Raw genomic sequence first — 27946 nt, 5'->3', positions numbered from 1 at the left:
AAAACAATATTCATTTTAAAATAACTTTTTAACTGTTCCTTCTGCATGATATAGAAAGGGGAGCAGGAGGATATTTGCAGCTTAATCTAAAGTAAGGCTGTAAAATGACTAAGGTGTAGACTGTCCCTTTAAAGGGATATTAAACGCTAAATAAATTCTAAACATAATGATGTATTCAAAGCAAGGATTAGCACTTTGTATAGTAATAAGTTGCTGAAACGTTGGTTTCATTTATCTAATCTCTTCTGCTGAGGAAAATATAAAAGAGTAAGTAAATGTGCAAACGACTGAGGAAAATAGCAATGTTAAAGGGATATGAAACCCAAACATTTGCTTTTGTGATTTAGAGCAGTGTTTTTCAACCAGTGTGCCGTGGCACACTAGTGTGCCGTGAGAGATCCTCAGGTGTGCCACGGCAGACTGACAACAGTGTGACATATTGTTACAAACTGCTGTTTGTAACTGGCCCTTTAAATGGAAAATTGCCCTGCTTCCCTGGATTTTGGAGAAGCCTATTTGCCAGCCTCCTTCCACATGACTATGGCCCCTGGAAGATTGTGCCCCTGAGGACATATTGACTTTTGTTGGGTGTGTGTGGCCCTTTAAGAACCGTCTGGGGACATATTGTGACTTTGGTGAACAATGCCCCTTTAAGACTATGTCCCCAGACCTGTGAAATGACTTGTCCCTGGCTTTCTCCCACTTGGTTCAGTTTCATTGTGTGCCATTAAGAGTTAAATTTTGTTCAGCTTCAAGAAACCTATTCTAAATACAAGTCTGCTGGGATTAGCTCTAATTAGGTTTAGTGATCAACTTTCCCATTGTCTAATCAGACTAGTATTGATAAGGTGGACTGCATTGTTTTATTGTGTGTAATGTTATCTGCTGAAGTAAATGTTGTGGCCTGTCAAAGGGAGTGTCTCTCTATCTAATATCAAATGTGTGATGGGGGATTTTATGCCTCCCCCTGAGAGTGTCCTGTTTGCATGTAACCTCAATAAAAAGGAGGCTGTGTGCTCCAGCACATCAGACCTATTTCTGACCCTCTAACTTGCAGCTTTGACTCATGTTTGTAGGGTACAGCTATTATCACTACAGGGATTGCTATGTTTTTCATACTCCCTTAGCTACAGGGATTGCTACAGAAGGAAGAGGTTCACCTACTGGAGCCTGGTCGTAGGTCCAGGGCGCAGAGCAGACGGCGAGATACCAGCCCAGCAGCGGTGGTTCGTGGAGTCTGCGTTACTTATGGTGGCTACGCAGCAGTTAGAGTGTCCACGGTGCTGCTGCTCCCTTGGTGAGCGCTAGGAGCATCCTTTTCTACGGTCCAACGTCCAGCCAGCCTGGAGGCAACCGTAACATTTGGCGGCAGCGGTGGGATCGCGTCCTAGCGCAAGGAGCAGCACCACAACAGCACTGGTATCGTAGGAGAGTAATTGAGGGCAACGCTAGCCACTGCGCAGCGTCCCTACCTACAGCAGCATGGAGCTGACAAGACACTGGTCAGAACCCTGTGAAGAGCACCTCAACCTGATCCGTCGCTATGAGGGCGCTGATTTCGTTCCAGAGGTAAAGAGGCGGCTAGTCCGATATGGTCCAGACCCTGCACAGGAGGTAGTCAGTCGCCTCATCCGGAAGTTGGCTACTGAGAACGAAGCGGCACGAGCCTTTGAGCGCCAACTGTGGAGTTTGAGGGTATGGACACCTGGTCTCTCTCCCCAGCCGCAGCATGTTCCACAGGGAGAGGAGAGCAGCGACCTCCCTCCCCAGCGGCAGTATACTGTGCAGAGGGAAGAGACAACCGGTCTCCTTCCCCAACCCCAACCAGAGATACCAGAGGCAGCAGGCCTCATAGACTGGTCCTGGGAGGACCCCCAGCAGGCAGGTGGAGATGGGACCGCAGTCTCTCTACCGGCCCTACAGGGATGCTGGGCAGGCGGCCCAGATCCCCAGCGACAGACCCAGCTACAGGGAGGGGAGAGCATCGACCTACCTCCCCAGCCGGAGTGTGCCTTCCAGGGAGAGGAGACAACCGGTCTCTCTCCCCAGCCGCAGCATGTTCCACAGGAAGCGGAGAGCATCGACCTCCCTTCCCAACGGCCGCCGGAGTATCAGGAGGAGGAGGTACGCCAATCTCCCCCTCCCCAGCTAACTCCTAACTTGGGCCCAGGGTTAACAGTGGAGATGTTAACCCCCACTGGCCCCCACGTTCCCTTTGCCACCGGGCAGGACTATGCCCCAATTCCCCCAGCAGAAGAGCTGGCATCAGGACAGAGCGCTGCTGGCCTCTGCCCTACAGACCTTGTCCTTGTTACAGAACTGGCCTGCAAACCCCTCACCCCAGCAGAAGCGCTGGCACCAGGGCAGAGTGCCGCTGGCCTCTGCCCCCCAAGTACCATCAGCTATTTGCCCAGCTGCGCCAGGAAGGCCGAGGATGCTACACTTTCATCCTACATCCTGGAACTTACAGGCCAGTACTACGTATTGTGGGGGGGCTACTTTGCTGCTAACGATTATTTGTGGGTGGGTTGCGAGACTAACTTAGGCACTGACCGGCAGAAGGTCAGGTGCCTGGTTAGTCTCCCTCCAAAAGGGGAGATATGTTACAAACTGCTGTTTGTAACTGGCCCTTTAAATGGAAAATTGCCCTGCTTCCCTGGATTTTGGAGAAGCCTATTTGCCAGCCTCCTTCCACATGACTATGGGTGTGTGTGGCCCTTTAAGAACCGTCTGGGGACATATTGTGACTTTGGTGAACAATGCCCCTTTAAGACTATGTCCCCAGACCTGTGAAATGACTTGTCCCTGGCTTTCTCCCACTTGGTTCAGTTTCATTGTGTGCCATTAAGAGTTAAATTTTGTTCAGCTTCAAGAAACCTATTCTAAATACAAGTCTGCTGGGATTAGCTCTAATTAGGTTTAGTGATCAACTTTCCCATTGTCTAATCAGACTAGTATTGATAAGGTGGACTGCATTGTTTTATTGTGTGTAATGTTATCTGCTGAAGTAAATGTTGTGGCCTGTCAAAGGGAGTGTCTCTCTATCTAATATCAAATGTGTGATGGGGGATTTTATGCCTCCCCCTGAGAGTGTCCTGTTTGCATGTAACCTCAATAAAAAGGAGGCTGTGTGCTCCAGCACATCAGACCTATTTCTGACCCTCTAACTTGCAGCTTTGACTCATGTTTGTAGGGTACAGCTATTATCACTACAGGGATTGCTATGTTTTTCATACTCCCTTAGCTACAGGGATTGCTACAGAAGGAAGAGGTTCACCTACTGGAGCCTGGTCGTAGGTCCAGGGCGCAGAGCAGACGGCGAGATACCAGCCCAGCAGCGGTGGTTCGTGGAGTCTGCGTTACTTATGGTGGCTACACAGCAGTTAGAGTGTCCACGGTGCTGCTGCTCCCTTGGTGAGCGCTAGGAGCATCCTTTTCTACGGTCCAACGTCCAGCCAGCCTGGAGGCAACCGTAACACATATTTTTTAAACTTTGCTTGTTTTTTACTCCCAGTGCAGGGGTAGTTTGTAGGAGGCATGGCATAACAGCACAATACATACAGTATGTGTGTGTGTGTTTGTATGTGTATATATATATGCTGTATTAGGCTACAATGTGTGATTTTTTAAAAATTTTGGGATGGTGGTGTGCCACGGGATTTTTTAATGTAAAAAAGTGTGCCACGGCAAAAAAAAGGTTAAAAATCACTGATTTAGAGCATACAATTTTTTTAAAAAAAATCTCTATTTTACTCCTATTTTTAAATTTGCTTCGTTCCTATGATATTCTTTGTTGAAGATATACTTAGGTAGGTGTCTGGAGTACTACATGGCAGGAAATAGTGTTGCCATATAGTGCTCTAGTAAATAGATACAATTCCTGCAAAACCGCTGCCATATATTGGTCCAGACATGTGCACGACCTGCTTTTCAACAAAGGATACAAAGTGAACAAAGATAATTTGATACTAGAAGCAAATTAGAAATTTCTTTAAGATTGCATGCTCTATCTGAACCATGAAAGAAAATGTTTGGGTTTGATATCCCTTTAAACTGATTTTAAACTCTGCAAGATAGTTGCTTTATCAGCCCAGTTATAACCATTCCTAACTGGCATCAGCAGCAGATATTAGATAACAATAGCAACCTTTTAACTTTAGGATATCTAAATTACAACACCTTCATATTACTTTTTAAAAAAAAAAAAAGTCAGTGAAATTGAAAAGCCCTTAAATGTTCTCAGTTAAATTACAGAAAAATATGATAAAATAAACAATGAAATTATAACACAAAGAGTTAAAAAAAACATTTCATATTACAATAATGTCAAAATGTTTAATGTCCTTTTAAGAGTAAATGTAATACAGCGTACCTTGGTTTTGTCCTCTTCCTTGTGCTGCTTGCATTTGCCCTGGAATACAAAAACATTAGCTGAATTGCTCAGTACAGTATGTTGGACACACAAAATGTATGTATTTGATGCAAATAAAGAAGAACTTGTTAAATGGACATTCTAATGCAAACAACAATACAATTAATAAAATTAAAAATCTAAATAATTCATAAGCATTGTACCCTAGATTGTGTAGCACCAGGAAAAAGTGAAAATACAAATGTGTGCTTTGGGAATTTCTGGTGGGTGGGCAACAAAAAATATATATATTTTGTGTGTTTAACTCTTTCACTTCTGAGCCATTTTCACACCTAGAGGTGTTTTTAGTTGTTTGTCCCTCATTTGATTTACAAATACATTTTAACTTTTTTTCTGAGATACCCACACAAATGATACTTCATTTTTTTTCAGCAGACCAATAATTTTTAGAAAATAACTTTAGTTTGCAGAAAACACAACATATGAAATGCAAAATAAATTAAATTTTCGTATACATTTCTAGTGTACATAGTGTATGGCACCACAGGGGTAATTATTTCCTAAATATTTCAAATACACATTTTATTGTCCTACATTTAGCAGTTAACAGCAACATTTAGGATTTTATATCTATATTGTTCAATTAAAATTAATATTTAATATTTCGTCACTATGCACCATCATGCAATTACTGCAGAAAATGACCATACAAATAAATCTAACCATAGAAATATTACATATAAAATTACACAAACTTCTGATTTCCTAGAGGGGTGGATTAACCCATTTTGGCAATGTATGCTCCTATGCTTGTCCAAACACACTAAGCCTGTCAAAACATTGTAAAACAACAACAACAACAAAAATAGATCTACCAAAAGTCAGCCTATATAGAATTTCACAAAACATCACATATGTTTACAGTCAACCAGTTATCCCATTTATTTTGATTCTTGAAACAAGGAACTATGAACCATTACATCAACAACACAAAAAACGAGGCTAGCAGTGACTGCCAGGTTATCATTCTTACTATGGTGATCACTTCATAGACATGAAAATCCTTATCTTAATCGTGAAACCTCACTCTTTCAAATGTGTGGTTTTTTAATATATTATTATAGTTAGGGGGTAATAAAGGCCTTTTAAAAAAAATATCCCCCAAAATAGAACCAATACTGAGTGGTATTTGTAATTGTTATGGCCATCAGCTGACAACAGACATACACAGGACCACTCATTTGAATGAGCTGAATTGCTGTTATCAAATAAGGGATCTCACGTTTGTTTATGTATATGTTGTTCCAAATGACCACTGTGAATGTGACCCCTCCTCTGAAAGAGTGGCCTCCCCTTTCAATCACCTGCTATTTAAAGGAGCATGAGACCCCTCATTTAAAGGGACACTGAACCCAATTTTTTTCTTTCATGATTCAGATAGAGCATGCATTTTTAAGCAAATTTCTAATTTATTCCTATTATCAAATTTCATCATTCTCTTGCTATCTTTATTTGAAAAAGAAGGCATCTAAGCCTTTTTTTTTGGTTCAGATCTCTAGACAGCACTTTTTTTATTGGTGGATGAATTTATCCACCAATCAGCAAGAACAACCCAGGTTGTTCACCAAAAATGGGCCGGCACCTAAACTTACATTCTTGCATTTCAAATAAAGATACCAAGATAATGAAGAAAATGTGATAATAGGAGTAAATTAGAAAGTTGCTTAAAATTTCATGCTCTATCTGAATCATGAAAGAAAAAATTTGGTTCAGTGTCCCTTTAATAATGAGCAATGGGTATTGTGTGTATGTGTTGTATGCTGTCTGTAGGGCATAGGGGCTCCTTTGGGACCACTGCCCCCAAAACAGTAAATATATGAGGTTATTGAGTGCTTTTTTTATGTCAATCACCAACTTTTGACAGGGGTATGCGATTGCACAGTGGAAAGAGGGAGTCCCCTCTTTTAAACTGGGATCTCATACCCTTTTGTGTTTTATGAAGGGTGAATGGGGTCTCTAAAAGTGCCCCTTCCCCCTCCTTAAACCTTGTACAGGTGTATACTTGGGGCAAGTGATCACCATTACCATGGTTATCACCTGAAAATTAGAGGGGTGTATGTGACCCCTTATTTAAAAGAGGCAAATTCAATTTTTCAAGAGGGGGTCATATTTTGTTTCTAGTAGGGAGTCTGCCCTTTCAAATAAGAAACATTTTACATGCTGCTGCAAGTAATGGACATTTTTACGATGATCATCTGTAATTTACAGGGGCATGTGACCGCTCATTTGAATTGATATACGGGCTTGAGATGTGCCCCCAGACCCCTGGCTCAATCTCCATAGCTTCCTACAGGAAGAGGCAACTGCAGAGGAGGCTGAAGTCCAGATCCAGATTAGTTGGGGAACCCTCAGGATGACCACACCTGATCGCCATTCACACTGCAGATTTGAGGCACATGATAACAATGGGTCGTCATACTCATCAAAGGGCTAGGTTACGAGTGGTGCGCTAACTGTGCATGAGCATGATCAGGTTTATCGCGGGTGTTTGCTTGTGTCAGAAGTAGAGCACGTATTACAAGTTGAAAGTAAACGTATTCGCTTGAGCGCAATTGAATTAAACATGTGTCAGGATAGCGCAACCTCAGCTTGGGTTAGATGTTACGGTCAAAAAAAAAGTTTCACAAAATACATCAAAATTACTGTATAGCGCATGCTTCGGATATCTGCTCAGAGCAGATGGACTGACTGTAGCATTTGCCTAATAAAAAGGCAAAGCATGGATGGCAGCCTTCTGATTGGCTGCTCCTTCCATTGTTGATTTTGAGAAAAAAAATTGGCAACTTTGGAGCTGATTGGAGGAATTTTCTAGAGGAGATTCACAAAGGTATTTGTTGCTGTTAATCTTATAGGTAAAATGATAGTTTATAGCTACATTTACTGTGCATACTGTATTTATTTTATGTAATATTTAATGTCCTTTAACATAAGTATTTCTACTAAAATAAAAAGCAGCAAATTGTTCCAGCTCATCATATTTTTTTAATTGTTGCTGCAAAGTTAAATAATATATAGTGATTATTTTTATATAATTATTAATTTCTGATTGGGAATAATAATAAACTTGTTTTTTTACCATTTAGTGTGCTCTTACTTGATGATGCGGCAACAATTGATCGGTATGCAGGATGGATATAGCTTGATCCTGAAGATATAAGAAAAAAGGCAAAATTAGGTCGTATTTATAGCAAAGATCATCCCTTTAACAATGTTTAAAAAATAAACTCATCCTTCGACTGGATACTTTTTTAGTTATAAACCTTACATCACTTAAGTAGTACAACTGTAAGGCAGTAAAATTAAAGTAGTCAAAATCAAACTTTCATGATTCAGATAGAGAATGCAATATATAAAAAAATCCATTTAAAGGGATAGGAAGTGAAAATTAAACTTGCTTGATTTCTATAGAGCATGTAATTTTAAGACACTTTTAAATTCACTTTTATTTTCAAATGTGCTTTGTTCTCTTGGTATCCCTTGTAGAAAAAGAATCTGCACATATTATACACTAGTGGGAGCTGCTTCTAATTGGTGCCTGCACACATTTCTCTTTTGTGATTGGCTGACTAGATGTGTTCATCTTGCTGCCAGTATTGCAATGCTGTTCTTTCAGCAAAGGATAACAAGAAAACAAAGCAAATTTGATAATGGAATAAAAATTGAAAATTTGTTTAAAATTGTATGGGCTAGATTTATTAAAGTTGAGGCATACAGGGGCACGTATACGCGCCCCTGTACGCCTCAGCTCGCCTGTGGCGGGGCAAAATTACCGGCAGGTATTCGCCATTGCACACAAGCACAATCTTGGGCTCGCGTGCAATCCCGCCCCCTGCCCGCGCACAGCCAATCACGCGCGGGCAGGAGCTGTCAATCTCCTTGGTCTGACTAGACCGAGGAGATTGCATTTCGCCACATTAGAGGTGGTGAAGAGGTTAGGGAAGCGATGGTCTGGTGACCGCTGCTTGATAAATGACGGCGAGCAAGTTCTTGTGAGAACTTGCAGCCGTAGGGCTTTAATAAATCTAGCCCTATGTTCTTTCCAAATCATAAAAGAAAAACTTGGGGATTCTTGTCCCTTTAACTTTCATTTTCATTTAAGCACACTCTATTCACAGCATATAAGTAGAGTATATGCATTTTATCATTGGCTGATGACTGACACATGATACAAGGGGACGAACAATTAAACTAACTGAAATTTGTCAGAATAAAACTCTACTACTCATTTTGAAATTGAAAAAAAGTACTATTGCATTGTCTTTTTATTATTCATTTGATGATAACGCAAATATACTGTATTTAATGGTCTTTTAATAAGAGGAATATGATTCAGATAATTGCATTTTAGAGTTTGTAAGCTAAATTAAGTTAATAAAATGTGATACACTAATTGTACACACCATGTGATAAAATCTTTGCCTAAAAATTATATTATAGACAAAAAAAATAATAATAAAATAATGCAAAGGAACAAACATCCTATAATTCTGGAGTTGGTAACAAACTTTCATTTATACTAATTACCTAGCCCGAATGTAACCCTTAATATTTGAAAATAATGCAATTACTTGGTGTGCACGGCTATTTTTAAATTGTACTCACAAATGCAGATATGGAGACAATACCTGATGAAGGGCTGAGATTGGGCCAAAAAGTTGATGTAAAACGTTGGACCCATGGTTGTATAATAAAGGTCATTTTAATATAAGGAACTGGAGGACTTTAATTTTATACATATTTTCTAAACTGTGCCATTTTAATATAAGGAGCTGGAGGACTTTAAAGGGACATGAAACCCCAAAATTTTCTTTTATGATTCAGATAGAACATACAATTTTAAAAAATACTTTACAATTTACTTCTATTATTTAATTTGCCTCATTCTCTTTGTATCCTTTGTTGAAAGGCATATCTAGATAGGCTCAGGAGCTTGATAATGGAAGTAACTTGGAAAGTTGTTTAAAATTGTATGTTCTATCCAAATTATGAAAGAAAAACTTGGGGTTTCCTGTCCCTTTAACTTTCATTATCATTTAAGCACACTCTATTCACAGCATATAAATAGAGTATATGCATTTTATCATTGGCTGATGACTGACACATGATACAAGGGGACGATCAATTAAACTAACTGAAATTTGTCAGAATAAAACTCTACTACTCATTTTGAAATTGAAACAAAGTACTATTGCATTGTCTTTCTATTATTCATTTGATGATAAAGCAAATATAGGAGCTGGAAGACTTTAAAGGGACATGAAACCCAAACATTTTCTTTTATGATTCAGATAGAACATACAATTTTAAAAAAACTTTACAATTTACTTCTATTATTTAATTTGCTTCATTCTCTTTGTATCCTTTGCTGAAAAGCATATCTAGATAGGCTCAGGAGCTTGGAGCTAGCTGCTGATTGGTGGCTGATGATCATTTTCATTGGCTTACAAATGTATTCAGCTAGATTCCTGGAGTGCATTGCTGCTTCATCAATAAAAGATACCAAGAGAATGAAGCAAAATACATAACAGAAGTAAATTGGAAAGTTGTTGAAAAATGTATAATCTATTTAAATTATGAAAGAAAATTTTTGTTTTTCATGTCCCTTTAATTTTATACATATTTTCTAAACTGCCATAGTTTAGTTACTGTAGGCCTCTTCGATGTGGCATCCAGAATATTGAATTAAATATGATTTACACTTGTGATTATTGATAGTAAAATACTTATATATGCACACAAAAAACACTTCAAGAAGCACACTGTGTAATATCCTCATTGGGTAGTCTAAGGGTTAAATGCATCATTAAAGTGATACACAAATATGCAGCATATTGACGCTCTTTAGAAGGATTCAGCCAGTGAGCCAATCAGGAATGGCATGTACATGTACCCACCAATTAACACTTCCTCAGTAACAACACATAAACAAACTGGGTGTGAGTCTTAAACAATGTGTTTAATTCATTTACAGGTCATTTAACAAATAGCCAAAAAAACATACTTTATTTAAAAATAAAATACGATGCTCTTTAATTTATCAAACATACCTGTATCTCTTGCTCGCAGCAATGGAGGTCTTGTCCTGGCTGTTGCTGTTGTTGTAATGGTTGTAGTTGTGGGCTTTTGTGTGGTGGTGGGCACTGGAGTTGTAGGTTCTGGAGTTGTGGTGGTGGTGGTTGAAGTAGTGGTTGAGTGAGTTGTTGTTGATACTGTGGTGGGTGGGGGAACTCTATGCACTACTATATCTATAAGAGAAAAGCAACAATATTACATAAAAAATTTCAAATTACCTATGTACTACATGTACATAATGCTTCTTAACGCTTGGTACATACTGACGGGAAATACTTTAAATCTTTAAGAACTGGGAATATTTTGCTTGTGAAAGACCAAAATTGTTACTCTGATTTCTGACTTTTCTATCACTGTCAATAGCATCATTATCTCCCCATCACTACAAGTCCGCTGCCTCAGAGTGACACTTGACGCCAATCTGTCCTTCATCCTCCACATCTAATTGTTTGCTTCATCCTGCCACAACCACCTACGCAATATTTCCAAAATTCATCCATTTCTGAGCACTTACAATACTAAGTAACTAATCCACTCCCTTGTAATTTTCCAACTTGACTACTGCAATAACCTACTAACTGGCCTTCCTCTCTCCCCTCTCTCTCCCTTCAATCCATCCTAAATGCCTCTGCCAGGCTAATCCTCCTGTACTGTCGCTCTGTATCTGCTGCACCTCTCTGTGACTCCCTTCACTGGCTCCCCATTCACAGCAGAATTAAATTCTCACACTGACCTACAAAACCCTTACCAATGCCGCTCCCCACTACCTATTCTCACTAATCAACAAATATTCTGCAGCCCGCCCACTAAGATCCAACAATGACCTGCTCTGTGCATCTTCTATTATCACCTCTTCCCATGCTAGACTGCAGGACTTCTCTCTCTCCTGCGGCACCAACCCACTGGAACACATTTCCTTGCACTGTCAGATTTTTCCCTCATCTTCCTTCTTTTAAATGCTCCCTAAAGACATTTTTGTTCAGGGAAGTCTTCCATCCAACTCAGTCAGTAACAAATAAATAAACTGTCTAATGATTGCCCTCCTCTACCTCTGCATTAACATTACTCTCACCCTTGCAGTACTCTTGTTTCTCACTCTCCTATCCATCTAGATTATATGTTCCCAAGGGAATAGGGTCCTCAATCCCTCTTCTATTTGTTAGTCAAATTTTGTCTTGTCTCTTAAAAGTATTGTAACATTGTTTTACTTATATCAATTGTACCCATGTACATCGATGTGGAATATGTTGGCACTTTATAAATAAAGTATAATAATACTTGCCGAGAGTGCAATCTATTTCTTTAAAAATACAAACCCCAAAGCTAATTTTACTAAAAATAAAATGTAAAATTACAGAAAAAAATAAACAAAGCTATCCAAAATAAAATGTAAACCTAAACTAATACCCCTATAAAAATAAAAAATCCCCCCAAAATAAAAACACCCCCTAATCTAATACTAAACTACCAATAGCCCTTAAAAGGGCTTTTGCAGGGTATTGCCCTAGGTTAAACTTTACCTAAGAAAAATGACCAATTACCCCAACAGTAAAACCACCCCACCCAATCAAACCCCCAAAATAAAAATAAAAATTAAGTCTAAAAAAACCTAAGCTACCGAAAGGGCAATCAGCTCTTTTACAGCCCAAAAAACCCTAATTTAAAAAAAAAGCCATCCCCCCCAAAAAAAAGCCTAAGACTAAGCCCTAAATAGGTACTCACCGTTCCTGAACATAGGCGGTTAAAGGGACATTATACACTAATTTTTTCTTTGCATAAATGTTTTGTAGATGATCTATTTATATAGCCCATAAAGTTTTTTTTTAAAATAAATGTATAGTTTTGCTTATTTTTAAAGAACATTGCTCTGATTTTCAGACTCCTAACCAAGCCCCAAAGTTTTATGTGAATACCGTCAGCTACCTTCTCCAGCTTGCTCCTGTTTGTGTAAAGGGTCTTTTCATATGCAAAAGAAAGGGGAGTGTCTTATTTGCCACTTGCAGTGGGCTTTCCAGCTACCTTTTCAACAGAGCCAAACTGACAGCTTCTAAGTAAGTTTTTAAACAGTTTTATACTGGATTTTTATATCAGTATCTGTGCATCTTATTCTTTATAGTAGTGTCTATTACATGCAGTTATATGAAAATGAGTGTATACTGTCCCTTTAAGGTCTTCTTCCAGGCGGCTCCATCATCTTCTATCTTCATCCGGAGCTAAGGCAGTGCGTAGCGGAGGTGCGGAGCGGTCTTCCCCAATGCGTGTATCCGGAGCAACAAGTCCTCAGCGGTGGTTCTCAGTGGTGGTCTTCAGCGGCTGCAATCTTTAGCAGCGTGGAGGTTCATCTTCATCCAATCTCCTGTGTACACTAAAAATTGAATGGAAGGTACCACATTCTATTTGGGGTACCTTGCATTTCTTTTGACTGAAATTTTTAAATCAGCCAATAGGATTAGAGCTACTGAAATCCTATTGGCTGTTCAAATCAGCCAATAAGATTTCAGTAGCTCTCATCCTATTGGCTGATTTCCAAATTTCAGCCAAAAGGAATGCAAGGTACCCCAATAAAATGGGGTACTTTGCATTCAATCTTAAGTGTGTGATGGACAATTGCATGAAGAGTAGTCTTCACGCCGCTGAGGACCGCCGCCGTTGAAGACCACCAATGAGAACCGTGCTGCCTTCGCTCCGGATGAAGATAGAAGATGATGGAGCCACCTGGAAGAAGATCTTCTCCGCCAGACTTCAGGAACGGTGAGTACCTATTTGGGGCTTAGTCTTAGGCTTTTTTTTGGGGGGGGGGGGTGACTTTTTTTTAGATTAGGGTTTTTTTGGGCTGTAAAAGAGCTGATTGCCCCTTTTAAGGGCAGTAAAAGAGCTGAATAAGGGCAATGCCCATACACATGCGTTTTTTTACTGTTAGGGGGACTTAGTGTTTTTTACATGTAAAAGAGCTGTTTAACTTAGGGCAATGCTCTACAAAAGGCCCTTTTAAGGGCTATTGGTAGTTCAGTTTAGATTATGGGGTGTTTTTATTTGGCGGGGGCTTTTTTTTATCTTCATAGGGATTAGGTTTAGTTTTTTAATTTTTGATAATTTTGTTTATTTTTTTTCTGTAATTTTAGACTTTATTCTTTCTTGATAATTTTTTTAGTAATTTAATATTGGGTTTTATTTTTAAATTTTTTAATTAATGTTAGGATTTTTTATTTTAATTGTAACAAAGTATTGGGGTTAATTTAGGGGGTGTTAGGTTAGGGGGCTGGGGGCTTAGTAATTAAATTAGTTTTTTGCGCTGTGGGGGGTTGGTGTTTTAGGAGTTATTAGGTTAATTAGGTTTATTTTGATGTTGGGGCTTGGTGGTTTAGGGGTTAATAGGTTAATTAGGTTTCTTGCGATGTTGGGGTTTGGAGGTTTAGGGGTTAATAGGTTAATTAGGTTTATTGCAATGTGGGGGGTTTGCGGTTTAAGGGTTAATATTTTAATTATGTTATGTACGTTGTTTAATTTGCAGATTAGGAGTTAATTGCTTTATTATTTTGCAATGTGGGGTTTGGCGGTTTAGGTGTTTGTTAAATCTTTCTTGGTGGCGGTTAGGTGTTTTTATTATTTTGTGTGGGCGGTACATTTTTTTAAAAATTTCTTGTGGGCGGTTACGTGTTTTTTCGTTATTTCGTGCGGGCGGTTTTGTGGTTTTTTTCTTAATGCTTTGCTTGCCTACACTGCATCCAAGTGGATTCTGAAAATGGCAGGGTGGTGAAAGAATCCACCTGCGTAACATTCCTTTGAGGATGCGTGTGCAACTGGTGACGGACGCGTTACAAACGCACTTATAGTATAGATATAGATATATATATATATATATATATATATATATATATATTTGCATGAAAAAAATAGTTAAGTAAAATCTGTTGAAGTTTAAAGTTAAACAAACAGGACTTGCATCTAATACCAATGTATCTATTATACACTGGCTGACAGGAACAACAACCACTAAAAAAGGAATATACATTTTTAAAAAAAATAAAGCACAGTAATGCATTTTGAAATATTATATTTTAGATTGGACAAATTTACTCAGCGACTGAGTAAATGATTAATTGCACTACACTCAGCCTTATGTTAGAAAGATTACATGTGGAGCGCAAAATTGCGCTTACGTGAGCGTGATATTTGCGCTCCACTCAGTAATACCAGCATGCTGGTATTACAAGTCGAACACAATGTGAACGCGATCTTGCATCCGCATTGCAGGAAAGCTTTGCACTCATGATAGCGGCCTTTCATAGGCTCCAATGGGAGCCTCATTCTCATGCATTAAGACACAGCAGAGAACCTAGCGCAGTGAAGGGGTTTAGTCGCGCATCGATGGACAGCAAAACTTCAATATATATGTATATAAGCATGTACATATACATATTGAGTGATAACACAGTCCCCATAGACCGCAATGTAAAGGCATTTTTCAGTGCCCATATCCCCACACTTTAAAGGGATATTCCAGCCAAAATTAGAAACCACATGGATGCATTTCGGTATTGAACAGAAGCATTTTTGTAATATACATGTATTAGCAAAAATACTTCTAATAAAAGCTATATGCACGAACATTTTAAACAAAGCACTTGCTCAGAGAGCCTAAGGTGCTTGTACTATCTGGTAATGACTCAATTTGTTAATTTCTGACATGATACAAGCCCCACTGGTGCTCTGATTAGCTGCAGTTTTTAAAATGCTGGTGCACTGGGACCTAGAAGATGGCCGTGAGCTTATGTTGCTCTGAAGAAATCCTCTTCTAATCTTTACCAAATCGCCATCATTCTAAGCCATCTGCATCTCCCTTGACACATAAGTTGTCCGGGAACCTCAAGCAGATAGAAGTATTCTATTCTCTTCTTCCCCGGAAGGCATTTTGCTAAAATAGAACCAAAGAGGGACTTTGTATATGTTGATTTCCTGCCTACTGATTTTAGAACAATGGAATCAGAGTATAACACTACTGCACAGATACTTGCAGTTTTTATGCCCACATTTGACCGTTTGTTCCACAGCTATGAGAGACTGCATGAAGCGGTTCAAGCTGCTGGGAGGTCCTACCCTACAAAAATTGAACCGGCAAACCTGCAAACCTGCTCTTCAGTATGAGACTTGCAAAACTTTACTACCCACTCACACGCAAAGGTCCATCACGACTGACGACTCAAATGTTCTTTGCTCCGGCCCGGCCGACGGATTTCCGTTGTGTCATGTGATAGAGAGTATGCTCCCTCTGCAGTCAGTGGCCCTAAGGGGTTCTTTGTGGCCTACCCATCAAGCACTTCTTCAGAAACCTTGACTCTCACTCTGTGCGTGTTGCAACGAGACACCGAGACACCACCTATACTTGACTCGCTACAGGATCCTCCCTCTCTACCAGATAACAGGCTAGCATCAGAGATTAATTGCTGCCCTGCCTTGGTATCTGCAGATGCAGACAACTCTGTCAAGGTTTTCTTTGCTTGCTCACAATCGTTTCCTACTCACACCTTGGCTTGTCCCTGCCTCTATCTATGCCGGTTGGCACGGCAAATAGATTGTTACGAACATTAATGGGACTTATAACCGCAGAATGGAGTCAGTTAGGTAGCTATCCTCAAGGGAGCTGGTATCTTCTTACTCACCTTACGTATCTTGTACATAACCGGCTCAGCAACACTGACATTTTGCAATATCCTAATAACATTACAAGTTATATAAACCTATCTTTTATGTTTAGATGCATGCTGAACACATTATAGTCTCATGCAGTGGATTGTGTACATACTTTATTGTAGGTGCGTATGTATGCACAAATGTTTTCTTCATGCAGAAGCATGATTACTTGCAAAACCTATTTCATAATATATACAACAGTATTGTCTTATCTGCATCTGATACTCGTTGCCATTTAAAATGTTGCCAGTGCCATAGCCATCTTTTTTTTTACTATATTGCCTTATCTATTTCATAACACTTGATGTTTTGTCATTTCTAACAGCTTGGTTCAATTGAGATTTGTACATATATTAACTTTCGTACTCTAAATGTTGAAGTTTTGAACATACACACAATATAGCCCAGCAAACTAGGGTACAGCAACAGTCAATTTTCAGGTGCAGGACATGGTTTTGTACCAATTCTTAGCCAAATATATTAAACTAGTACTAAAGCCCGTGTACACGGGCCATTTTTTGCAGTACAGCGGTCCCACCCCTTGCTCTCTCCCCCCTCTCTTTTGCTCTCTCTTCCCCCCTTTCTTTTGCTTTCTCTCCCCCCTCTCCTTTGCTTTCTCTCTCCCCTCTTTTGCTCTCTCCCTCCTTTCTTTTGCTCTCTCTCCCCCCTCTTTTGTTCTCTCCCCCCTCTTTGGCTCTCCTCCCCCTCTTTGGCTCTCTCCCCCCCTCTTTGGCTCCCCCCCCCTCTTTGGCTCTCTCCCCTCTTTTGCTCTCTCTCCTCTTTGGCTCTCCCTCTCCCCCCTCTTTGGCTCTCCCCCCCTTTGGCTCTCTCCCCCCCCCTTTGGCTCTCCCCCCCCTTTGGCTCCCCCCCCTTTGGCTCTCCCCCCCCCATTGGCTCTCTCCCCCCCCTTTGGCTCTCTCTCCCCCCTCTTTGGCTCTCTCTCCCCCCTCTTTGGCTCTCTCTCCTCTTTGGCTCTCTTTCCTCTTTGGCTCTCTCTCTCTCCCCTCTTTGGCTCTCCCCTCTTTGGCTCTCCCCTCCCCTTTGCCCCCCCCCCTCTTTTGCTCTCTCTCTCCCCCCTCTTTTGTTCTCTCCCCCCTCTTTGGCTCTCTCCCCCCCCTCTTTGGCTCTCCCTCCACCTCTTTGGCTCTGCCCCCCTCTTTGGCTCTCCCCCCCTCTTTGGCTCTGCCCCCCCTCTTTGGCTCTCTCTCCCCCCTGTTTGGCTCTCTCTCCCCCCTCTTTGGCTCTCTCTCCTTTTTGGCTCTTTTTCCTCTTTGGCTCTCCCCCCCCCCTTCTCTTTGGCTCTCCCCCCCCTTCTCTTTGGCTCTACCCCCCCCCCCCCTTCTCTTTGGCTCTCCCCCCCCTTCTCTTTGGCTCTCCCCCCCTTCTCTTTGGCTCTCCCCCCCCTTCTCTTTGGCTCCCCCCCTTCTCTTTGGCTCTCCCCCCCCTTCTCTTTGGCTCTCCCCCCCCCTTCTCTTTGGCTCCCCCCCCTCTTCTCTTTGGCTCTCCCCCCCCTTCTCTTTGGCTCTCCCCCCCCCCCTTCTCTTTGGCTCTCTCTCCCCCCTTCTCTTTGGCTCTCTCTCCCCCCTTCTCTTTGGCTCTCTCTCCCCCTTCTCTTTGGCTCTCTCTCCCCCCTTTGGCTCTCTCTCCCCTCTTTGGCCCTTCTCCCCCCCCCCCTCTCCTGCTCTTTCTCCCCCCCCTCTTCTGCTCCCTCTCTGGCTCTGTCTTGAAGTCTTCACATCGCGGTACCCCGCCCGGCCACGCCCCATTGCGACGTCCGGCCACGACCCATCGTGGCGGCACCGCCCAGCCACGCCCATCGCGACGCCCGCCCACGCCCCCATCGCAATGCTCCCATCGGCCACAAACAGCTGTGAGGTCTGGGGAGCGTGTGGCCGCTTCTCACGCAGCACACCTCACAGCTGTTGAGTAGCTCGCGCTCCATATCTCTTGACACAGGCTGTTTCAATCAGCTTACCTCGCGCTCCCCAGACCTCACAGCTGTTTGTGTACCTCGCGCTCCCTATCTCAAGGCCAAGTGTTTGTCTCTACTGCGCATGACGGCTTCAGACAAACACTTGGCCTTTGATAATATAGGATAGCTTAGATTTGGACTCCACCAAAGCACCACTATGTAAGCGATTGCTCATCCAATCTTAGTTTCTGATGTTAGGTTTAGATTGTTTGTTTAGTTTTTGTTGTTTTCTTTTTTATCTTTTTAAAGGAACTTAAGCTCAGGAACCTATCCATCCAACAGATTAACATGCTAGGTTTTATACCACTTATTGCAGTAGAAAGTGCCCACCTGTGCACCACATTTACATATCTATCCTAGATGCAGAGACCATTTTAACGCCAAGTATATAAACTGAAAGTTACAACCCCGCCAACACATTTTAACTCATCAACATATCATATCCTGCAAAGCCTTTATAGGAGTACCTATTTACTCTGAGATAGATACAGCACTAACGCTTCCTTTTAATTACTTTTTTATGTGTGAATACTTGTAATCCATCCTTTGGTCTATCACACTGCACATGTATGGAAACATCTTTGCACTATAATACTTCTAAGATATAGCTAAATATCCCAGGCTGTGGTCTTGTATGTGCACATGACTGACTCTACCCTTGTAAGACACATCTGTTGCTTGAAATTGCAACCATGTCTATTTTGCAGTGCTGAGTAACATGTTCATTTACACATATCATCCATATCTAGCCGAGAATTATCTAACTGCAATTTTGTCCTATTAATGGGCAATGATACCCAAATACCCAAAAAAGAAAGATATTTTACCTCAAAATGTCCTAAGTATTCACACCCCATTGTAAAGGACTTTAAGCAGCAAATCAGTATGCCTGTCCCAGTACAGGTAAGGTAGTGAGCTTCGTGCACACTTGTGTTATTTCCCTATTCAGTTTAAGGAAGTTTACTATGAAATCTCATGAGAGTTAAGTGAAATCTCATGAGATCACAGTAAAGAAGTTCATGACCTCAGCACTGCTAATGCTGATTGGCTGCTGTTCATTTCTTAATTTTTTATTTTTGTTTACCTGCAGCTGGACAGCAGCTAAAGTATGACTTTTTACACAGAACTTACTCTGGTGAGCTGAGGAGATTGTGAGGTAAAATATCTTCTTTTTTTACATAGAGATGCTCAGGTGATATTTTCCTGTCAGCTTTTTACAGTTATACTGCATCAGTTTCAAATGATTTAGCATTTGAGTATTATGTCCCTTTAAGACAGCTGCTCACGTACTCCTGGACCTATTTGGGTCTTGTTTTATTTGTTGACTTTATATGTTTAGTTTAGTTAAAAAAATGAGAGAGTTTGGGCAATAGACAATGAGAGAGTCTTGGTAAATATGCGCAATGAACATATTTTATACCTTTATTAAATGTATTGTATTATCATATAAGCTTATTTAACCATTCAATTTATCACACGTTTTGGAAAGTCATCTTTTATTCGTACATAATTGAGTCACAAACCAACAATGTTCATAATGCTATACTCTTGAATGTAATGTCTCCTATTTTTAAATGTTGTCTAACACGTGTTTTTCTGACAATGATTATTTTACATTTGTTAAGTGCAACTTTAAATAATACCAAACTATCTGTATGGCATGTTGTATGCCAGAACTCTCTTCAATAAAAATAATTTAAAATGCTGTTGCACTGAGAATATCTAGCTATGCCTCACAAGCACGTGCAGAGAAAAATGTTAACACTAATACAGTGATAACTTTTACTAGAAGCCTTTTTGCCAATAGAAATATATTGCAAATATGTTTCTATTCAAAGATGTCATTCATCTATCTACATTTAAATGTTGACCGGAATGTCCCTTTAACCCCTAAAAACTGCTTTGTCCAGTTAATTTATAAAAAATTAAAGATGCTCTTATTTTTTATTTTATTAAAGAACCTCGCACTTAAGTTTGCGGGCAATTGGGGGGACATTTTTAAAGTTAACCAGTGGTCTGACCTCTGGTTAATTTTTTGTAGCATGAATTGCTACCGCAAGCTCGCAGTAGCAATAACCAGCCACTTGTAATGGCTGGTTATTTATCGTGTGCCAGTAAACGGGCAAATTTGTATTCTAGCCCAGTATCTTTAAAATCTAGTTGTTCCATAGTGTTTGAGTCAGAAAACATCAATTTTATGGGTTAAAACCAAATGATGCTGTTTTCTATAGAAACACAAAGAAACATTAAAGTAATTTTATACAGTACTGTATATGTATAATATTTATCAGTAAAAATAAACAGCAGTGCAAGAAAGGGACATGAAACCCAAATATTTTCTTTCATGAGTCAGATACAGATTTCATCTTTAAACAACTTTCCAAATTTCTTGGATTCTCAAATTTGCTTCATTCTCTTGGTATCCTTTGTTAAAGGAGCAGCAATGCACTACGAGGAGCTAGCTGAACACACCAGCTGAGAAAATAACAAATGGCATATAAGTGCAACCACCAACCAGCAGCTAGCTCCCCAGTATTTCATGGATGCTCTTAAGCCTACCTAGGTATGCTATTCAACAGTGGATACAATGAAAACAAAGCAAATTGCATAATAGAAGTAACATTTTTACCATTTAGAGACAGATACCTATAAGGTCCTTCACTGTTAAGTAGCCACTCTATGGCATCTTTTTGGAAAGTCTCAAATATTTTAGCTTACTATTGTTAAACTTTTCCAAAGTACTAAGCAACATAAAAGTTAGAATTTCTTATTAAATAAACATAGTAAAACATACGTATATCAATTTAAATTATGACAAGAGCTTGCTGCTTGTAATAGACAAAAGAACAGCATTCACTAAAATCCCTCTCTAGTCTTTTTAGGTTCTATATGTTTCTGTGCAGCTGATTCACTAAAGAATGGAGTTATGAGTGATCTTTAGTAAATAAGGTGCATAGATCTGTAGAGGTTTGAGAGAAAGCTTAATAATTTATTACACTGTCATTGATTTGGCAAAATCAGTATTCCAACAACAACACAATAACATTTATTTGTATTCTTTAAGTAAACCTACCTGTCTTGACTTCTGCATAGTCAAGGACGGAAGGGTAAGTGACTCCTTTCTTTCCTTTTCCCTCTGTTTTAGAAATAATATATGAGTTAAACTCAGTGCAATGATTATAAACACAAAACACCTTTATTATGTTACAATATTTTGAACCAATCAATACATTATTGGTTGTCATTCTTTTTCACTGACACACACCAACATAGCAATAACAATATGTATTGTAAAAGTAATTATAATATAGAAAAACATTTTTATTTCTGTTATACATTTATACTTTTCTAAACTTAGACAAATATATTACAGTAAACAAAATATCTAGCCAATTTTCCTATGTAGAAAAGAGTTACAATGTTTCTGCCTATACTGAATTTTGAAAAGGCTATAGGAAGAAGTCATCTGGGATATGAGTAGCAACTGAGTGTAGATGAAAACAGAGTGTAAGATAAACCAAGAGTAAATCCCTTTTATATGTGTAGTATATATTTGGAATTAAAGGATTATTAAAGTGTTGGTAAACTTTCCACTTTTTATAATCATATCCTGAATGTTAGTGATATTTTAGATATACTTTAATTGATCACTTCTAATGAAGATGTGCTGTAACTTACTTTTTAATCTAGCCGTGCCATTCTAATACCCTGCACTCCCGCCGCCCACTTCAAAAGTCATATTTTTTGTGAGATAACGGTTTGAACTGTTCTCCAATCAGCGCTCTAGCTACAATAAAAGTGCCATAGGGATAGAGTGCTGGTTGGAGAACAGTTCAAACCATTAGCTTGCAAAAAATATTACTTTTGAAGTGGGCTGTGGGAGCGTGCGGTATAAGAATGTACAGCTAGATTAAAAAGTAAATTACAGCACATCTTCATTAGAAGTGATCAATTAAAGTCCATCTAAAATATCACTAACATTCAGGATCTGATTATAAAAAGTGTTACGTTTACCATCACTTTAAATTCAGTAGAACTGCATAGCTGACAAATACATAATAAAAATATAAGTAGCAGATTTTTCTGACAGTTAATTCCATTTCCTTTTCTCTATATCATGTTAAAGCCATCATCCAGTCACTAAATGCATTAACGTACATACTGGGAACTCTTGCACATTCTCAGTGATTGTAAACATTTTCATAATGGAAGTAAATTGAAATCTTTTTTTTATTTTATTTTTAAATTGTATGTTCTATATGAGTTTAATTTTAACTTTAGTGTCCCTTTAAAGGAGAGCGGGTCTTGGATATCCAAAGCGCTTCTCGGGCTTGCTGGCTAGTCACAGCACACCCAGTCGCACTATTGGACTAAATGTAGCTCGCTCCCACTACTAGACCAGAGCGGGAGCGAGCTACATTTAGTCCAATAGCGAGACCGGGCGTGCTGTGTCTAGCCAGTAAGACCACAAAGCACTTTGGCTATCCAAGACCCGCTCAGTAGACCCTGGAGCAGAGTCCAACTTTAGACTATAAAATCTGCAAATACTTTTCATTTTTAAAGTTACCGCTAAAATAATGTGATATAATTCCGCACTATGTGCAGAATTATGTAACATTATTCTGAACGTTTACTGTCCCTTTAAAGGGATACTAAACCCAATTTTGTTTTCTTTCATGATTCAGATAGAGCATGCAATTTTATGCAACTTTCTAATTTACTCCAATTATCAAATTTTCTTTGTTCTCTTGGTATCTTTATTTTAAAAAGCAGGAATCTAAGCTTAGGAGCCGGGCCACCACCAAGTGCTACCCAGGGTCCTGAACCAAAAATGGTCCGGCTCCTAAGCGTAGATTCCTGCTTTTTCAAATAAAGATACCACGAGAACAAAGAAAATTTGATAATAGGAGTAATTTTAAAAAGTTGCATAAAACTGCATGCTCTATCTGAATCATGAAAGAAACATTTTGCGTTTAGTATCCCTTTAAGCAAATTATTGCAAATTATCTGCTTACAAGGTAAAACTTTCATAAACATTTAAATGCATTATTTTGTAAGCAAAATTGCATTGTTTTCCTGTCCAGGGATATACTCTTGTAATGTTTAATCTTATCTCCTTTTGTGTTCAATCAAGGACAGATATAAATAAGACGCTGCTTGAAAATGGATCCCTATGAATGCAGTTCATTCCCAAGTTCAGAAGGTCATTTCTATGGACACTGTATTTAGCTTGACATCATTTTAGATAAAGTTTATAGCCATTTAAAATCAGCAAGATGGCACCCAAACACTTAGGGGTGCCATGATGAGGTGTTTGGGCTTTATCATCATATCTAGGTATAAAGCTGTCACACAAACCTCCTAGTTTAAAATGAGAATCAGAAATTACCTGCTACAACAAATGATTCTTTCCAGCGGGGCAATGACAAAGATCGTATCCCATTAGAGAATGTTCCTTTGTAACCAGACTGACCAGCAACCTTACGAACAAGGATTTTTCCCCCAGAGCCGTCTATTACACCGCTGAGAAATAAAAATAAATGAATATTTGTTATACGAAATGACAGTTATTTTCACATAGATATAAGATACCAAAGTAATTTTAAAGTACACTTCAAAGTTTTATAAGCAGCCATATTTAAAGTGAAAAACAGCATGTTTGGTTTCTGATTTAAAATTAAGAGAGAGCATTCAATTCAAAGACCATTAAATTATTGACAAATAGACAATAAGGGGCGGATTTATCAATGTCTGGTGGACATGATCCGCTGTAGCGTATCATGTCCACCAGACATCGCTGAATGCCGACAGCATACGCTTAATATTGCACAAGCAGTTCTAGTGAACTGCTTGTGCAATGCCGCCCCCTGCAGATTTGTGGCCATTTGGCTGCTAGCAGTGGGTGTCAACCGGATCGTATGCGATCGGGCGTATTGATGTCCGCAGCCTCAGAGGTGGACCAGTTAAGGAGCAGCAGTCTTAAGATTTTCTTCCATACAACATACATTTTTTTTACAACCTGTGCTTTGTATTGTAAATGAGCCATTGCATACATTCAAGCAATTGTTTAGTTAACAATATTTGTTTTTACTTTAGAAAATTCTAATTTAGTAATAGTTAGTTTAGTAATTATTTCTATTATCTAGTTTGCATAATTCTATAGGTATCCTTTTTGTTAAAAAGTATTCCTAGGTAGGCTCAGGAGCAGCAATGCACTACTGGGAGCTAGCTGCTGATTGGTGGCTGCACATATATGTTTTTTTTAATTGGCTCAGCAGATGTGTTTAGCTAGCTCCCAGTACTATACTGCTGCTCCTTCAACTAAGGATACCAAGAGAATCAAGCAAATTTGATAGACGTTGGAAAGTTGCTTAAAAGTCTATGCTATATCTGAATCATGAAAAACATTTTTATGGTTGACACTGGCCTAGATAATGGCCTAGAGCAGTGATGGCAAACCTTGGCACTCCAGATGTTTTAGAACTACCTTTTCCATGATGCTTAATTGGCATTCTGACATCCAGTCAAGCATCATGGGAAATGTAGTTCTTAGCCATCTGGAGTGCCAAGATTCAACATTACTGGTCTAGAGTCACTGTATTGTACTTTGCAGAAATTATGGTCAGTTAATACATTAAGAGATAATAGAAGAAGCTTTTTTAAAGAAAAGTTACAAAGTTTAAAAATAGTTATATATATATATATATATATATATATATATATATATATATATATATATATATATATAGTATACTCAAACCTGCAGACCTGTGTATGGCAGCAGAGCAAACACTGGAGAATGATGCATATATGTCTGTGCCATAGACACGGTATTTTGTGTCGTCGCATCCAGCAGGGCATTTTGCAAGGAATTCTGGGTTGAGAATCTTCCCTGCCTTAATGTCACAATCAATATGAGGGGCATCTGTACAAATAAAAAAATATTAGGGCATTAATGATAGCCTACACATGATCAATTCTTGTATATAGAAAATGTTTTTGAAACAAATAATGTCCTCTTAAAATTAGCTTTTTGAGACATTTGTCACTTCTTTTCTTGTACATAAACTTTATTAGTATTTAAAACTTCCTACCTACAAAAACAAAAATAAAGCATCTAGTAAAAAAATAAAGCATCCAACAACAGGCCCAATTACTCCCTCTGCCACCCTCTGTATCTTCCATCCAGCCACTGAAAATGAAGTTTCTTCCTTACTATCTTCCTCACGCCTCACTACCTGCCCACTCGACCCTATCCCTTCCCATCTAATACCCTCCCTATCTTCCACTCTCACTCCTGCTTTTACCCACATCTTCAACCTATCTCTCTCTACCGGCTCATTCCCATCTTCTTTCAAACACGCAAAAGTCACTCCCATACTCAAAAAACCCTCCCTCAACCCTAATTCTCCTAAAAGCTACCGCCCCATATCACTGCTTCCACTAACATCAAAACTCCTTGAAAAACTAGTTTACAATCGCCTAACCCACTACCTGTCCGCCAACTCCTTGCTTGACCCACTGCAATCCGGATTCCGCCCAAAACACTCAACTGAGACTGACCTTACCAAGGTCACAAACGATCTTCTCTCTGCTAAAAATATTGGCCACTACTCTATACTCATCTTACTTGACCTCTCAGCTGCCTTCGACACAGTTGACCACCCCCTCCTCCTACAGACCCTTAGCTCTTTTGGCCTCTGTGACACTGCTCTTTCCTGTATTCAATCCTATCTTTCTCACAGTTCTTTTTCTGTGTCATTTGCCGGCGACTCCTCCTCTCCTATGTCTCTGTCTGTTGGAGTACCTCAAGGATCTGTTCTGGGTCCTCTACTCTTCTCCATCTATACTTCTTCGCTGGGTAAACTTATCAACAGTTATGGCTTCAAATATCACCTCTATGCTGCTGATGACACCCAGATCTACCTCTCCACCCCTGCTCTCTCTCCCTCTGTCCTCTCTCATGTCAGCAACTGCTTATCTGGTATTTCTACCTGGATGGCCTCTCACCACCTAAAGATTAACATGTCCAAGACTGAGCTCCTTCTTATCCCCCCCTCAAGCTCTACGCCGACTTCTGACTTCTCTATCCCTGTTGACAGCATCAACATTCCACCATCGCCCCAAGTCCGCTGCCTCTGAGTCACACTTGACTCAAGCCTATCCTTCGTCCCCCATATCCAATTGCTTTCTACATCCTGCCGTAATCATCTATGCAATATTTCCAAAATTCGCCCTTTTCTGAGCGCTGACACCACAAAGCAAATAATCCACTCCCTTGTTATCTCCCGACTTGACTACTGCAATAACCTACTCGATGGCCTTCCTCTTTCCCGCCTCTCCCCCTTCAATCCATCCTAAATGCCTCTGCCAGGCTGATCCACCTTTCCCATCGATCTGTATCTGCTGCACCTCTCTGTGAGTCCCTTCATTGGCTCCCCATTCACAGCCGAATCAAATTCAAAATTCTCACCCTTACATACAAAACTCTCACCAACGCCGCTCCCCTCTACCTATCCTCTCTAATACACAAGTATACTCCAGCCCATCCACTAAGATCCAACAATGACCTGCTCCTTGAATTCGCAACTATCACCTCCTCTCATGCTATACTGCAGGACTTCTGTCGTGCAGCACCTACCCTCTGGAACACTCTCCCTCGTGCTGTCAGGCTTTGCCCTAATCTTTCTTCCTTTAAATGTTCCCTGAAGACTTTTCTGTTTAGAGAAGCCTACCACCCAACTCAATAATAAATTAATTTCACTTACCTAATATTTCCCTCATCTAACTCTGTATTAACATCTTTCTCAATCTTGCTGTCCTCACCTCCTGTTTCTCAACCTCCTACCCTTCTAGATTGTAAGTTCCCACGGGAACAGGGCCCTCAGTCCCTCCTGTATGTGTTTGCAAATTTTATCCTGTATCTTACAAGTCTTGTATTCTTTTATTTAAATGAATTGTATCCATGGACAGCGCTGCGGAATATGTTGGCGCTTAATAAATAAAGTATTATAATAATAATAATAATAGTAGGAACAACTAAAATAGCTCCCAACAATGCCTTACAACAATTAAAATATTTAGGGGCCAGATTATGAGTGGAGTGCAAAATATACCTTGCACAAGCGCAATATTTGCACTCCACTCAGTAACATCAGCGCACGCAAATGTGCACTGGTATTAGAAATTGAGCGCAATGCAAATGTGACCTCGCGTTCGAATTGTTGGAAAACTTTGCACGCTCAAGAGCGCGCTTCCATAGGCTCCAATGGGAGCCTCACTCTCATGCCATGAGACATGGTATGAGAACCTGGCGCAGCGAAGGGGGTAAGACGCGAAGGGATGGACAGCAAATATAAATATATCTGCATATGAATATATACATATATACATATATATTTGTGTTAATATGTGTAATATTTGTAACACATAACTGAAAAATATTTATGTTACAAATATACAATTAGTTTTCATTTCATATATAAATTACTATCATATATATATATATATATATATATATATATATATATATATATATATATATATATATATATATATATATATACAGGGAGTGCAGAATTATTAGGCAACTTGTATTTTTGAGGATTAATTTTATTATTGAACAACAACCATGTTCTCAATGAACCCAAAAAACTCATTAATATCAAAGCTGAATAGTTTTGGAAGTAGTTTTTAGTTTGTTTTTAGTTATAGCTATTTTAGGGGGATATCTGTGTGTGCAGGTGACTATTACTGTGCATAATTATTAGGCAACTTAA

The 27946-nt window shown here is 39.6% G+C and overlaps 1 protein-coding gene across 2 annotated transcripts in view; it reads right to left on the bottom strand.

Moving 5' to 3' along the window:
* Positions 1-27946, bottom strand: part of VIT (vitrin) — a 204950-nt gene that overhangs the window by 62735 nt on the left and 114269 nt on the right. The window contains exons 4-9 of one of the 2 annotated variants that reach the window (XM_053711892.1): positions 24936-25092; positions 23557-23690; positions 21241-21303; positions 10480-10677; positions 7509-7577; positions 4373-4411 (exon numbers count right to left, since the gene is read on the bottom strand). In XM_053711892.1, the coding sequence (XP_053567867.1) occupies positions 4373-4411; positions 7509-7577; positions 10480-10677; positions 21241-21303; positions 23557-23690; positions 24936-25092 (660 nt within the window). The remainder of the gene's footprint in view (positions 1-4372; positions 4412-7508; positions 7578-10479; positions 10678-21240; positions 21304-23556; positions 23691-24935; positions 25093-27946) is intronic. The other variant, XM_053711893.1, reaches the window with a different exon arrangement.

The sequence above is a fragment of the Bombina bombina genome, chromosome 4, assembly GCF_027579735.1.
Source record: "Bombina bombina isolate aBomBom1 chromosome 4, aBomBom1.pri, whole genome shotgun sequence".
Classification (NCBI taxonomy): Eukaryota; Metazoa; Chordata; class Amphibia; order Anura; family Bombinatoridae; genus Bombina; species Bombina bombina.
This window is presented reverse-complemented; position numbering and strand designations above follow the sequence as displayed.